Source organism: Rhinoraja longicauda, chromosome 37, assembly GCF_053455715.1.
Source record: "Rhinoraja longicauda isolate Sanriku21f chromosome 37, sRhiLon1.1, whole genome shotgun sequence".
Lineage (NCBI taxonomy): Eukaryota > Metazoa > Chordata > Chondrichthyes > Rajiformes > Arhynchobatidae > Rhinoraja > Rhinoraja longicauda.
The window spans coordinates 1287053-1303075 of NC_135989.1; the positions used below are offsets into that span (position 1 = coordinate 1287053).

Below are 16023 nucleotides of genomic sequence, written 5' to 3' on the forward strand. Positions count from 1 at the left end.
ATTCGGTGAAACGGTCACCTCGTCTGCGGTTGGTCTCGCCAATGTAATGGAGGCCACATCTGGAACACTGAATGCAGTTGCAGGGGAAAGTACCTGATGAGGGGCTGGTTTGGATGGGAAGGGATGTGAGCCAATGCTTTGTGGAGAGAGCAGTCTCTGTAGAAGGTGGAAAGAGTGGTGATGTGAAGATGTCATAATAATGTTCGAGAGTAGTAACCTCCAATAATGTTTAGATATCTCACTATTCCCTGACAGTGATGTTGAATATTTCACCAGCACCATACTAGAACTAGGGTGAGGAAGGGGACGGGGGCAGGGAGGGGAGGGGAGAGGAGAGGAGTGTAGGATGAAATCACTTCAAATTAGACCATTCTATGTTCATACGGCTAGCTGATAAGTTACCCAAACAAAATATGAGGTATTGGTGTTGCAACTTGCATGTGGCCTCACTCTAGCAATAGAGGAGGCCCAGACCAGAAAGGTCAGCAAGGAATGGGACGGGGAGATGAAATATTTAGCAACCGGTAGATCTCGTAGGTATTGGTGGACAGAGCGTAAGTGTTCAGCGAAACGCTCGCCCAGTTTATGCTTGGGCTCGCCGATGTACACGAGTCCACATATGGAATACCGGATGCAGTGGATGAGGTTTGAGGAGGTACATGTGAATCTCGGTCCAACTTGTAAGGACGATCGCGGTCCCTGGATGAAGTTGAGGGAGGAGGTATAAGGACATAGAAACATAGAAAATAGGTGCAGGAGGCCATTTGGCCCTTCGAGCCAGCACTGCCATTCATTGTGATCATGGCTGATCGTCCCCAAACAATACCCCATGCCTGCCTTCTCCCCATATCCCTTGATTCCACGAGCCCCTAGAGCTCTATCTAACTCTCTCTTAAATCCATCCAGTGATTTGGCCTACACTGCCCTCTGTGGCAGAGAATTCCACAAATTCACAACCCTCTGCGTGATAAAGTTTTTCCTCACCTCAGTTTTAAATAGCCTCCCCTTTATTCTAAGACTGTGGCCCCTGGTTCTGGACTCGCCCAACATCGGGAACATTTTTCCTGCATCTAGCTTGTCCAGTCCTTTTATAATTTTATATGTTTCTATAAGATCCCCTCTCATCCTTCTACACTCCAGTGAATACAAGCCCAGTCTTTTCAATCTTTCCTCATATGACAGTCCCGCTATCCCAGGGATCAATCTCGTGAACCTACGCTGCACTGCCTCAATTAAAAGGATGTCCTTTCTCAAATTAGGAGACCAAAACTATACACAATACTCCATATGTGGTCTTACCAGGGCCCTATACAACTGCAGAAGAACCTCTTTACTCCTATACTGAAATCCTCGTGTTATGAAGGCCAACATCCATTAGCTTTCTTCACTGCCTGCTGTACCTGCACGCCAACTTTCAGTGACTGGTGTACAAGGACACCCAGGTCTCACTGCACCTCCCCCTTACCTAACCTAACTCCATTGAGATAATAATTTGGCTCCTTGTTTTTGCAAGGAGTATCTATATTATACTGCATCTGCCACACATCTGCCCACTCACTCCACCTGTCCAGGTCACCCCGTAACCTCCTAATATCCTTTACACAGTTTACACTGCCACCCAGCTTTGCTGGTGTTGCTTCTAATTCCCTCTTCCAAATCATTAATATATATGGTAAACAGTTGTGGCCCCAACACCGAGCCTCGCCACTGCCTGCCATTCTGAAAAGGACCCGTTTACTCCTACTCTTTGCTTCCTGTCTGCCAACCAATTCGCTATCCATGTCAATACCCTACCCCCAATACCGTGTGCTCTAATTTTAGTCACCAATCCCCCGTGCGGGACCTTATCAAAGGCTTTCTGAAAGTCTAGATACACTACATCCACTGGCTCCCCTTCATCCATTTTACTTGTCACGTCCTCAAATAATTTTAGAAGATTAGTCAAGCATGATTTCCCTTTCATAAATGCATGCTGACTTGGACTTATCCCTTTACTGCTATCCAAATGCACCATCATTACCTCTTTAACAATTGACTCCAGCATCTTTCCCACCACCGAAGTCAGGCTAACTGGTCTGTAATTCCCCGTTTTCTCTCTCGCTCCTTTATTGCATTTGCTGTGGTTGCTGGAGAAAGTACTGTACCTGCGGGGATGGTAGTTTTAGTGGGAAGGAATGAGTGAACCAAGATGTTGTGGAGGGAGCAGTCCCTAAGGAAGGTGGAAATGAGTGGAGGTGGGAAGATGCGATTAGTGGTGAGAGTCCTCAGGAGGTGACGACAATGTTGGAGGATAATGTATTGGATGCGGAGACTAGTGGCGTTAAAGGAGAGGACCGGGGGAACTCTGTCCATTTTGTGTCTTGAAGGAGGGGGAGTGAGAACAGAACTCTGGGACACAGAGAAGACACGTGTGAGGGCCTCATCTATGACAGAAGGGGGGAACCCCCGTTCCCTGAAGAACGAGGACATCTTCGATATTCTAGAATGGAACACCTCATCTTGGGAGCAGATACGGCGGAGACAGAGATATTGGGAGTCGGTAATCTCATCTCTGCAAGAGGCAGGGTGGGAAGATGTGAAGTCCATATAGCTGTGGGAGCCAGTAGGTTTGTACTAGATGTCCATTGATAGTCTGTCTCCTGTGATGGAGACAGAGAAATCGAGAAAGGGTCAGAGGTGTCCGCAATAGTCCAGGTGTATTTGAGGGTGGAGGGAAAGTTAGTGGTGAAGTTAATAAAGTCCATGAATTCTGTACGGATGCAAGAGGTAGCTCCGATGCAGTCGTTGACATAGTTGGAGATAGGACCAGTGCATGGAGGCCTGGAATAAGGACTGTTCGATGTACCTGACAGAAAGGTAGGCATTGCTTGGTCCCATGCCAGTTCCCATGGCTATGCATTTGCTTTGGAGAAAGTGAGGGGAGTCAAAGGAGAAGTTGTTGAAGGTGAAGATGTTCCGCGAGACGGAGGAGAGTGTTTGTAGAGGGAAATGGGTTAGGCCTTTGTGTTTAAAAATACCCAATAACTTGGTCTCCACTGCAATGAATTCCGCATATTAACCACCCTCTGGCTAAAGAAATCTCTCCTCATCTCCATTCCAAAGGTATGTCTTTTATCCGGAGGTGGGAGATCCCCCATCCCCCCACCACCCCCACCCCCCCACCCCCACCCCCCCCCCCCCCACCCATTCATTATTTCAATTTCACTGAAAGTGGTGATTGTGTAAATTACAAATAAATCCTACTTCATCTAATTACTCGCACTCCACTCCATTACCTTTCCTCAATAGCGGAGAAATGTGTTTTATTATACAGCAATTTAGGAACAGTGTGAAACCAACTGGCATAATGAAGGATGAGTCGTACCCTGGCCACTCCCTCGTCTCCCCACTCCCCATCCGGCAGACGGTGTTGAAGTGTGAAAACGCACACGTCCAGATTCAGGGTCAGTTTCTTCCCAGCTTTTATCAAGCAACTGAATCATCCTACCACAACCAGAGAGCAGTGGTGAACCACTATCTACCTCTTTGGTGACCTTCTGACTTTCTGTGGCTTTACCTTACACTAAACGTTATTCCCTTGTCATGTGCCCATACACTGTAACTGGCTCAATTGTAATCATGTATCATCTTTCCGCTGACTGGATTGCACACAACTAAAGCTTTTCACTGAACTTCAGGACACATCACAATAAACTAAACTAAACTACGTGAGAGCGGTGAATGCTTTGGATTTGCAACCTTCTCACAGAAGTCTTTACCTTCACACTGAATTACTGCTTTATCAGTGAACGTAATGCCTCCGGGTGGTTGTGACATATCCATCCATACAGGTGCACCGATGATTTCCCAGAGTGTGGACACACGTTGCATTTGGAACACAGATGTTTGAGTCATCGTCACATTCATTGATATCTGGAGTAGAAACACAATCTTAAAATGTAGTTGAGAAACGTTGTGCACTGATGATCACTCACACAATCTTCAGTCTGTTCCTGACATGAATTCCTGTGACATCTATCACCATATCGTGATGCAGTACCTGGAGAAGTGATGCTCACAAAACACAAACAACTTCCAGCAGTCAAAGCAACAGAGGTGAGTCTGGATGTGGGGGGTGTAATACAGTTATACACAGGTGGGTCTGGGTGTAATACAGTTATACACAGGTGGGTCTGGGTGTAGAGGGTGTGGTACAGTTATACACAGGTGGGTCTGGGTGTGGTACATTTATACACAGGTGGGTCTGGGTGTAGAGGGCGTGGTACAGTTATACACAGGTGGGTCCATGTGTCGAGAGCATAGGAGAGTGATAAATGATGAACCTACTTAACCTCATCCTCACCAATCATATTGTGGCTGCTGAATCTGTGCCCATGGGCTTAAGGCAGAAGTGGCCTCTGCAGTCATTGTGGAGACAAAGTCCATGTTCCCCCATCTGTTGACCGTTGGACTGATGGGGCAGTGTCTGTATGTATGAATGTATGACTGCGTTAAATATGTTGTTGAGTGGAGATTGTTCCCTGTCGTGGACTGTGCTGCTTCCAAAACTCTGCAATTTCTTGCTGTCTTGGCCAGAGCAATCCCAAACCAACCTATGATCATATTTAGAATTCTCTCTATGGTACATCTGTAGTAATTGGTAAGAATCATTGGAGACATGTCAAATTTCACAGTCTTCTGAGGAAGTAATGGTGTTGGTAAATTTTCTTGGTTATCCCATGAATGTGGTTGGTGATATTTATGCCAAAAAATGGAAGTAGAAATGTAAATGTGAATTCTTTCATGGAAGGAAGCTGAAGGTGATGGTGGGAGGTTGCCCGTGTACTCTTTACTCCATCTAGTCATTGTTTGAGATCCAGCCCAGCCCAAGGAGGGTTGTACTTATAAACTGAATGCACCCCTGAATAAGGGGTGAATTTATAGGGGTGTATAAAATCATGAGGTGAATAGATAGTAGAATGTACGGAGGCTGGACACTCCATCTGTTACCTCAGGACATGTGCAGACCAGCTGGCAGGAACATTGTTGACATCTTTAACCTCTCACTATTCCATTCTCAGGCTATTCTCACTCAGAGGTTTGGGGGTGACCTTAGAGATATATAAAATTATGAGGGGCACAGATAGGATAAATGATCAGAATCTTGTTCACAGGCAGTGAAGTATAGAACTCAAGGGCAGAGGTTACGGTGAGAGGGGAAATTTAAAGCATCTGAACTGTGTTTTTCAAACAGTCATAAAGTCATACACTACAAAAACTGGCCCTTCAGCCTGTCTTGCCCTTGCTGAATAAAATGCCCATCTAAGTTTGTCCTATTTCACTGTGTTTGGCCCATATCCCTCTAGACCCTTCCTATTCATGTATCTGACCAAATGTCTTCTAAATGCTATTCAGGTATCTGCCTCAACTGCCGTCTCTGTCAGCTCATCCCTTATATCTGCCACCTTATGAGTGAAAAGGGTGCCTTTCTTATCTTGTCCACTGGTTCTTGATTCCCCTACCCTTGCTAATAACCTCTGTACATTCACCCTATCTATTCCCCTCATCATTTTATACACCTCCATAAAATCACCCCTCAGCTTCTTGCACTTCAAGTAATAAAGTCCTAGCCTACCCCCATAGCTTAGACCCTCGAGTCCTGGTAACATCCTCATAATTACTCTCTGCACAACTCTAAAGGCGGTGAATATCTGGGAACACATGCTAGAGGACATGGTGGGGGCAGATACAATTATGGTACTTAAAGAGTCTTTGGCCAGGTGCTTGGATGGGAAAAACATTGTGGAATAAAGTCTAACGTGGGCAAATGAGATGAATGTAGATCGTTATCATGGACAGCATCACAAGATGGGTCGAAGGGGCCTGTTTCTGTGTTGTACAGTTTTGATTCCACAAAGGATTTTGCAATGTAGGAAAATAACTGCAGATGCTGGTTCAAATTGAAGGTAGACACAAAATGCTGGAATAACTCAGCGGGTCAGGCAGCATCTCAGGAGAGAAGGAATGGGTGACGTTTCGGGTCGAGACCCTTCTTCAGACTGATGAATTTTGCATTGATTATTTTGAGTTGCAAATTTATCATCTAAATTGCTGAGAAAGTTGAAGTGTAAACTTCAAGTAATCTTGATATCTATATTATTGTTTTTATGACCATTGGAACTTCATTGGAGCTTCCTTTTCTTAAAATGTACATTCTTTTTCAGCAATTTTTCGTCTTTCCTTCTTCATTGACTCTTCCTGAATCGGGTTCCATCTATTACAGACGTCTTACATTGTTGTGTCCAAGTGACCCGTGGTTGAGGTGGGAATGGAGTGCGTGAGTTTGGGGGGGGGGGGGGGGAGGAGTGGGGATGGAGTGGCTGAGTGAGGGGAGGGTGTTAGATCAGTGCAGTAGAGGTTTGGGGGAGTTTTAAAGGGGGTTCGGGGGGATGAATTGGGTGAATGGGGGGGTGGTGGAGGGGGGGATTAGGGGAATTGAGAGAGTGAGTGAGTGCAGTTCTCAAATGAAATAAATCTAAATGAGGAAAAATGAAATTAATTTTGTTTAAAAAACAAAGCGTTTTTTCTTTAAATCGTTTTAAAAAAAAAAGTGAAATAATGCTATGAAAACGTCCTTTTTTGACAAAAATGAAATCAATGTTTTTTGAAATGAAGCGTTTTTCTTTGTAAATGAAAGGAATGTAAATGAAAGCGGCGTTTTATTTTGCTCCCTCACGTGGTACACCGACCAATGGGGCGTCCTCACGTGGTACACCGACCAATGGGGCGTCCTCACGTGGTACACCGACCAATGGGGCGTCCTCACGTGGTACACCGACCAATGGGGCGTCCTCACGTGGTACACCGACCGACCAATGGGGCGTCGAGTGTGAAGTGGGAGCTGAGCAGAACAAGGCAAACTTCCCTCACTAATAAACACCCTCCCAGAAGTATGAAATAGAAATAAAACAATCGGAAATGAGGAGAAATGAAATGTAAGTAATGTTAAAAAGACAAATCTTTTTTTAGAGCAGAAAACGGCAAACCTCCCCAACTAAAGAAAGCCTCCCCGAAGTATAAAGTTAAAAAAAATGTAAATGAGGAAAAATGAAATAAAGCTTATCTTATATTGCAAAGCTGGACATCTGAGCGGCAACCGGACAGTTCAGCGGGAACTTTGAGCGGGAACAGCCCCTGTTGGACAAATAAGGGCGGCGGTGGCTCCTCCCACGTGGGACGTGGACCAATTGTGCGGGTCCCATTGTTCCATCCCCCTCACCCACTCCATCCCCCCTCCTCCTCCCCCCTCACCCACTCCATCCCCCCCTCACCCACTCCATCCCCCCCTCACCCACTCCATCCCCCCCTCACCCACTCCATCCCCCCTCCTCCTCCCCCCTCACCCACTCCATCCCCCCTCACCCACTCCATCCCCCCTCCTCCTCCCCCCTCACCCACTCCATCCCCCACTCACCCACTCCATCCCCCCCCTCCTCCTCCCCCCTCACCCACTCCATCCCCCCTCACCCTGTCCATCCCCCCTCCTCCTCCCCCCCTCACCCTCACCCACTCCATCCCCCCCTCACCCAGTCCATCCCCCCTCCTCCTCCCCCCCTCACCCTCACCCACTCCATCCCCCCTCACCCACTCCATCCCCCCTCCTCCTCACCCTCACCCACTCCATCCCCCTCCTCCTCCCCCCCTCCTCCCCCCTCACCCACTCCATCCCCCCTCCTCCTCCCCCCTCACCCTCACCCAGTCCATCCCCCCCTCACCCAGTCCATCCCCCCCTCCTCCTCCCCCCCTCACCCTCACCCACTCCATCCCCCCTCCTCCTCCCCCCCTCACCCTCGTCCTCACCCTCACCCACTCCATCCCCCCTCCTCCTCCCCCCCTCACCCTCACCCAGTCCATCCCCCCCTCCTCCTCCCCCCCTCACCCTCACCCACTCCATCCCCCTCCTCCTCCCCCCCCTCACCCTCACCCTCACCCTCACCCACTCCATCCCAACTCAACCTCACCCACACCATCCCCCTCCTCCTCCCCCCTCACCCTCACCCAGTCCATCCCCCCTCCTCCTCCCCCCCTCACCCTCACCCTCACCCTCACCCAGTCCATCCCCCCTCCTCCTCCCCCCTCACCCTCACCCACTCCACCCCCTCCTCCTCCCCCCTCCCCTCACCCACTCCATCCCCCCTCCTCCTCCCCCCCTCACCCTCACCCACTCCATCCCCCCTCCTCCTCCCCCCCTCACCCTCACCCAATCCATCCCCCCTCCTCCTCCCCCCCTCACCCTCACCCACTCCATCCCCCCTCCTCCTCCCCCCCTCACCCTCACCCACTCCACCCCCCCTCCTCCTCCCCCCTCACCCTCACCCACTCCATCCCTCCTCCTCCCCCCCTCACCCTCACCCACTCCATCCCCCCCTCCTCCTCCCCCCTCACCCTCACCCACTCCATCCCCCCTCCTCCTCCCCCCTCACCCTCACCCACACCATCCCCCTCCTCCTCCCCCCCTCACCCTCACCCATTCCATCCCCCCTCCTCCTCCCCCCCTCACCCTCACCCACTCCATCCCCCCTCCTCCTCACCCCTCACCCTCACCCAGTCCATCCCCCCTCCTCCTCCCCCCCTCACCCTCACCCTCACCCTCACCCACTCCATCCCCCCTCACCCTCACCCAGTCCATCCCCCTCCTCCTCCCCCCTCCTCCTCCCCCTCACCCTCACCCACTCCATCCCCCCTCCTCCTCCCCCCTCACCCTCACCCAGTCCATCCCCCCCTCACCCAGTCCATCCCCCCCTCACCCAGTCCATCCCCCCTCCTCCTCCCCCCCTCACCCTCACCAACTCCATCCCCCCTCCTCCTCCCCCCTCACCCTCACCCACTCCACCCCCCCCTCCTCCTCCCCCCCTCACCCTCACCCACTCCATCCCCCTCCTCCTCCCCCCTCACCCTCACCCAGTCCATCCCCCCCTCCTCCTCCCCCCTCACCCTCGCCCACTCCATCCCCCTCCTCCTCCCCCCCTCACCCTCACCCATTCCATCCCCCTCCTCCTCCCCCCTCACCCTCACCCACTCCATCCCCCCTCCTCCTCCCCCCTCACCCTCACCCACTCCATCCCCCCTCCTCCTCCTCCCCCCCTCACCCTCACCCACTCCATCCCCCCTCCTCCTCCTCCCCCCCTCACCCTCACCCACTCCATCCCCCCTCAGCACTGCCGTCAGTCGGGCGGGTGCCCCCCCTCTCGGAGCGGGAGAGGTGACTACACCTCCCGGCGGTCAGCGCGGCCGGCCTGAGGAATGGCAGGCGCGAGGCATGCCGGGACGGGCGGCAGTGCTCCGGGGGGTGGGGGGCCCTCCCCCCTTTCCCCACCACCCCCTCTCTCTCCTCCCCCACCCCCCACCTCCCCCCACTATCTCCTCCCCCCACCCTCACCTCCCTCCTTCCCTCCACCCACTTGGCCCCCACGTCCACTCCCCACCGGGGAGACGTTGGCGGAGAAAGGCACTTACCGAGCGTGCAGGGGGGAGGAGGGACCTCCGGACTACTCGAGTCGGGCAGCAGAGGTGGGACTACTCGAGGCGGGCGGCGGCGGGTCTGGGAGAGTGGGGAGGGGAGAGAAGCGAGGGGAGAGAGGAGATAGGTGCAGCGGGAGGCGCGCACAAGATGGCGGAACGTCAGGAGGCCGCCATCTTTCTGAAGTCGCGAAGGGGCCGTCGGTGGCAGTGGCCCTCGTCGACGCCGCCATCGGTGGAAGCGGCCGCTGAAGGAGGAGAAGAAGCTGCCAGCTGCGCTGCGGCCTGTGTGCGGTAACTGTGCGGGGCGCTGAGCACGGGCGGGAGGGGGGACTCGAGGACACCGTGGCGTGGGTTGAAGGGACGGAAGGGAAGGATGAGGATCATCAGTCCGACCATCTCCCTCCTGCTCGAGAGTGCCCCCGGGTGTGGGAGAGTGCGGAGAGAGGAGAGGGGAGCCTCTGATTGCGGGCGGGCGGCTCCGCTAACGGCGTCCATCTTGTTTGTGCGAGTGAGGAGAGGCCGTGCGTGCCTCTCTGGTGATGTCAGACGCACAGCACTTTGAAAAAATGTGTTTAGAAATGAAAGTTTTAAACTTTAAAATGTCTCGAACTGAAAAAATATACGACCAATTTAAATAAAACTTGTTATAAACAGTCACCAGGACAGTGGTAATTAAGGTGGCGCTAACATTGTGGCGCTGTGGTTTACCGTTGTGCCTGCAGGTCCACATGTTATATATATATTTGCATGAATTGTATGGGGAGGGGGGGCGTGAGTTCATCACACAGGGGCACGGGTCCCATTGTGACGTCACACACTGAAAACCTTCAAGAAATCGGTTGGAAATGTAATGTTTTAACTTTAAAATCTCTCTAACTTAAAAAATATAAGACCAATTTATATAAAAATGTATAAGCACTTGCGGCGAGAGTGGTGATTATGGTGGTGCAAACATTGTGGCGCTGTGGTTTACCGTTTTGGCCAAATCACTGATAAATAGTGGATATATATATATATATATATATATACACAAGATCTGAGGATAGATAGATAGATAGATAGATAGATAGATAGATAGATAGATAGATAGATAGATAGATAGATAGATAGATAGATAGATAGATAGATAGATAGATAGATAGATAGATAGATAGATAGATAGATAGATAGATAGATAGATAGATAGATAGATAGATAGATAGATAGATAGATAGATAGATCACAACAAGTCTTTTTACACAGTGGCATTTCAGAGGCTTCATGACATCAGTACATGGACATCGAATCATCGAGTCACACAGCGTGGAAACAGTGTCTTTGAGCCAACTTGCCCACAGCAACAAACATGTCCCATCTACACAAGTCCCACCTGCCTGTGTTTCACACATCTAAAGCTTTCCTATCCAATGTAACTGCCAAATTGTTGGCATAATTATGTATTTGCAAACTGTGAGACAACAGAAACTCCTCAACTGTCCGATTATTGTAGCGACCAGTGATGCTCGCTACAATAATGACCACACCTAACAGCAAGTAAGGGTCCCAAGCTAGACACTGGTGCTTCCAGTGAACCACACCAAGGAGCTACGGATGGCTCTTCCACTCAGGGGCGAGTGTGTTTTCAGACACTCCATTAAAGACGAGGTCAACCAAGACCATGTATCATTGTCTGATCTGGTTTCCTGGCTGGTGTTGAGAACTCAATTCCAGTTTCATTGTGAGTGTTTAGGTGACGGACTTGTCTGGCAACAGCCCAAGATCAATGATGTAGGGTTGGAAATAGTAGAGGGGTACAAGGGGAGAATAATTAAACTGAATAGTTATTAGGTGATAAGACCATGGGGTGATCATTGGGTGATAAAGATGGTATAGATTGGAGGGGGGTGGGGGTGAGTAGTCAGTGGTGAGCAGCAGCAGCAGCACTCAGGTCTGAGGCTCAGTGGCAAAGGGTAAAGTTACTCAGATCCATAGTGATAGGAGATTTGTTAGTAAAGGGGATGGACAAGAGATAAGACTCCAAGATGGTGTATTGCCTCCCTGGTACCAGAGTCCAAGATGTCTTAGAGTGACTGAGCATATTCTCAAGGGGGAGGGGGAGCAGCTGGAAATCATTTTGCACATTGGGACAAATGACATAGGGAGGAAAGGGGACAGAATGAACACGGGGAACTGAGCAAAAAGGTTCCAAAGCAGCAATTCAAGGGTAGACAGGTCTGCAGATAGAATAGGCAGGAGTTCGGCTGAGTGTGAGGTTGCACTGTTGGATCAAATTGCATTTATTTCAAAGCGAGAGGCTTGATCAGTAAGGCAGATTAACTGGTGGTGGAAGGGTGTTTTTCTGAGCGGAGGCCTGTGACGTGATGTGCCCCGGGGATCATTGCTGGGACTATTGCTGTTTGTGGTTTATAACAAAGATTTGGATGACAATGTACAAGGCATGATTAGTAAATCGTGTAGGAAAGAACTGCAGGTGAAACAGTAGATTGAGTCACAGATAATGATTTTAACAAATAGCAAGTATGATATCATACATCAACACACATTCATTAATTGGTTACGGATGATCAACCAAGTTCAGAAAAAGGTCAGTGGTAATATTTGGAAAGATGGATCACCAAACCAGCAAGCCAGATAACACTTCCAATACAGTTTCATGAAGATTATAAGCATCTTATCACGTTATTGGAAGGGGATCAACTATTTCACTAAACACAGGACCTGGAATACTCCTGGCTGAGTATACATGTTTTTTTAAATTTATTTTATATAAGGAGTGACACAGAGGGATTCACATGGATCCACTGTGAATGGAGGGATATGGATCACTTGCAGGCAGAGATTAGTTTAACTTGGTATCGTGTTGGCAGATACATTGTGGGCCAAAGAGTTTGTTCCTGTGTTGTACGGTCTGTCCAGGATTGTTAAGATGCTAATACTATTTTGTCAAATGCTCTGGTTGGTCACTGACTTTTGGGTCAAAGGCCAGTAAAATCCAAACATGGCCGGAAAGAGGAAAATAAGTGAAAGTCTTATCCAACATGAAAAGAAAGTCGAGATTTTATCAAGGAAATAATCAAGGCAAAGCCTGCCCCAGATTATAGTTGTTAACATTATTGTGATCCAGTTGTGCTTGAGGGACCAAGGGTGGATAAGTAGTTTGAAATTTTGAGTAAATAACCAAAAATGTTTAAAACCGTCCATTTAAAACTGAGGTGAGAAGGAACTTTTTCACCCGGAGAGTTGTGAATTTGTGGAATTCTCTGCCACAGAGGGCAGTGGAAGCCAAATCACTGGATGGATTTAAAAGAGAGTTAGATAGAGGTCTAGGGGCTAGTGGAATCAAGGGATATGGGGACAAGGCAGGCACGGATTATTGATTGTGGACGATCAGCCATGATCACAATGAATGGCGGTGCTGGCTTGAAGGGCCGAATGGCCTCCTCCTGCACCTATTTTCTATGTTTCTATGTTTGCTGGACGCAAAGAACAAAGAAAAATGACCCTGAACGGAATGAAAAATACAAACTATGCAACTCAGACCACAACTGCACACAGTACTGCTAGTGTGGTCTCACCATAGACTTGTATGGCTGTATCTTTATGTCCCAGACATTCCTTGGACCACCTTCCCAACTGACCCAGATCCTTTTGTAAACTTACTATATATTTCCTCACTGCCCAGCATCCCACAGGTTTCGGTGTTACCTGCATATTTACTAACTGCAATAACTACATTATCTTCATATTGATAATGTAGATAAAGAACAACAACAGACCCATCACCGACCCCTCCTTGCGCACACCACTGGTCACAGTCCACAATCAAATGAATCAACACATCACAACTACTCTTTGACTACCTCCTCCAAGCCAATTTTGTCATGGAGTCATAGAGGGATACAACATGGAAACATGTCTTTTGGCCCAACTTGCTCATGCCGGCCAACATGTCCCTGCTACACTAGTCCCACCTGCCCGCTTTTGATCCAAATACCTCCAAACCTGTCCTATCCATGTATCTGTCTAATATAGATGAGGCTCTCACTAGGGCCTCCTCTATATCCTGCAGCTCCGCTCTTGCTCCCCCTCCCCATTCGTAACAAGGACAGAATCCCCCTCGTCCTCACCTTCCACCCCATCAGCCAGCGTATCCAACAAATCATCCTCCAACATTTCCCTCACCTCCAACAGGACCCCACTACTGGCCACATCTTTCCATCTCCTCCCCTTTCTGCGTTCCGCAGAGACCGTTCCCTCCGTAACTCCCTGGTCTACTCGTCCCTTCCTACCCAAACCACCCCCTCCCCGGCCACTTTCCCCTGCAGCCGCAGGAGATGCAACACCTGTCCCTTTACCTCCCCCCTCAACTCCATCCAAGGACCCAAACAGTCTTTCCAGGTGAGACAGAGGTTCACCTGCACCTCCTCCAACCTCATCTATTGTATCCGCTGCTCTAGATGTCAACTTCTCTACATCGGCGAGACCAAACGCAGGCTCGGCGATCGTTTCGCTCAACACCTTCGCTCAGTCTGCCTTAACCAAACTGATCTCCCAGTGGCTGAGCACTTCAAATCCCCCTCCCACTCCCAGTCTGACCTTTCTGTCATGGGCCTCCTCCAGTGCCCACCGTAAATTGGAGGAGCAGCACCTCATATTTCGCTTGGGCAGCTTGCAGCCCAGCGGTATGAACATTGACTTCTCCAACTTTAGATAGTTCCTCTGTCCCTCCCTTCCCCTCCTCCTTCCCAGTTCTCCCTCTGTCTTCCTGTCTCCACCTATATCCTTTCTTTGTCCTGCCCCCCTGACATCAGTCTGAAGAAGGGTCTCGACCTGAAACGTCACCCATTCCTTCTCTCCTGAGAGACTTTCACAGGCCATAAACGATGTCACAACAGTTCATGCCGATCAAACAAGGTGGACGGAGGGAAGGTTATTAATTTCACACTGGTAAACGGCTCAAATATCAGAAAGAATGTGAGGAAAAGCCGATTCATCTATGTTTTTGAATTGGAATCATCTTGTAGGTAAAAGGTGGGGGAATGGAATTGATATTCAGGCTATTATTCAGCAGCACTGTCAGGAGAGGTGGGACACTTGATTTTCCAATACTCCCCTCTGTACCTGAAACCAGCTGCGATGGCCTTGCCTCTTCCCATTCATGCCAAGTTCAAAGCACAAGCTTCCCAGTGAGGCAAAACAGTAAAGCATTAAATACAAAATATGAGTGTCACCACCCACCTTTGCAGGTTCTGTTGTCTGTGACCTTAAGTTGTTTGCTCAAATATCCTGCCTTGCAGGTACAGTTGTAGCTTCCCTCTGTGTTTTGACAATCAGCGCTGGGGTCACACAGTGATGTTCCATAATCTCCCGCACATTCATCATCATCTGGATGGAGGAGGAGACAAAAGATCCATGCTTTAATAAAGACCACAAAGGGATGAGTGGCCTGATGCACATGCCAGCCCTCACACTCCACAGCTGATCATTCCTGGTCCTATCACCACCTGTCCCTCCATCTCCACCATCCCTTGATTAAATCAACATTCATAATGTCAGCCTGGTGTGAGCTCAACAACTGTGGCCCCACAGTGAGGAACAGGAATACTCACAACCCTCTGAGCAAAGGTACCTTTCCTCAGCCCAGGCCTAAACGGACAAAGCCACTGCCTTTCTGCTGCTCTGTTACTTCCACATCTACTTCAGCAAACTTGGATTCTTTCTGCTTATTGTGAAGTGTTATGTCAAGGAGTCTTGCCTACTCCTGCTTCTCACAATCCCCCTCACTCTTCCCCCACCTACTGCATCTGCCCATCACCACACCCCTCCCAGTGGACCCCCCTGCCCCTCCGTTGTTCCCACCCCCCACTACTCTTCCCATATTGATCCACTCTTCACCTTCCTCTCCTATCAAATTGCAGAATCCGCAGCCTTTTCTAGTTTCCACATCACCTCCCGGTCCCTGTCTCTATCTCCACCCTTCCATTCCCCACCTCACTCCATCTGCCAATTAACCATTTCATCTGCCATAACCTGGATCCTTTTCCCAAACCCTCCCCACTCTTTGCAGAGGCTATCCCCCTTGTATTCTTTCAGCCCACATGAAGGTCAGAACCTGTCCATTTTCCTCCGTAGATGCTGCCTGACCCACTGAGTACCTCCAACAAATCTCCTTTTATTGCGCCAGGCTCCAGCATCTGTGATCTCTCGTGCCTCCTAGACTACCCCATGTTTCACTCTCATTCAAATATTCATCACAAGAGAAATAGAACAGGTTTCTTGGACTTTTCACAAGCGAAGGCTTTGGTGTAATCTGAAAGTCAGGGCGGGTCGCTTTGTCCAAGCTTCCATCGCTGATACACTGGCTTTTGAGGCAATGCGATTCTGGAATGAGCAGTCTTCCCTTGGTAGGGTTAGAGACACCTGGTGATTGAAGGTGGGGAGTCTGGGAAACTTGAGGCAAAGTGAGGTACCATGACCTTGCCTCAGCATTCCCCATCTTGGTGTCATGGATACGAGGAGAAC

General features: G+C 49.7%; 1 protein-coding gene across 1 annotated transcript in view; it reads right to left on the minus strand.

Moving 5' to 3' along the window:
• LOC144610562 (adhesion G protein-coupled receptor E2-like) overlaps positions 1–3894 on the minus strand; it is a 68223-nt gene extending 64329 nt beyond the window's left edge. Inside the window, exon 1 of the mRNA XM_078429369.1 lies at positions 3759–3894. Coding sequence (XP_078285495.1) covers positions 3759–3894 — 136 coding nt within the window. The remainder of the gene's footprint in view (positions 1–3758) is intronic.
• Positions 3895–16023: the final 12129 nt, after the last annotated feature.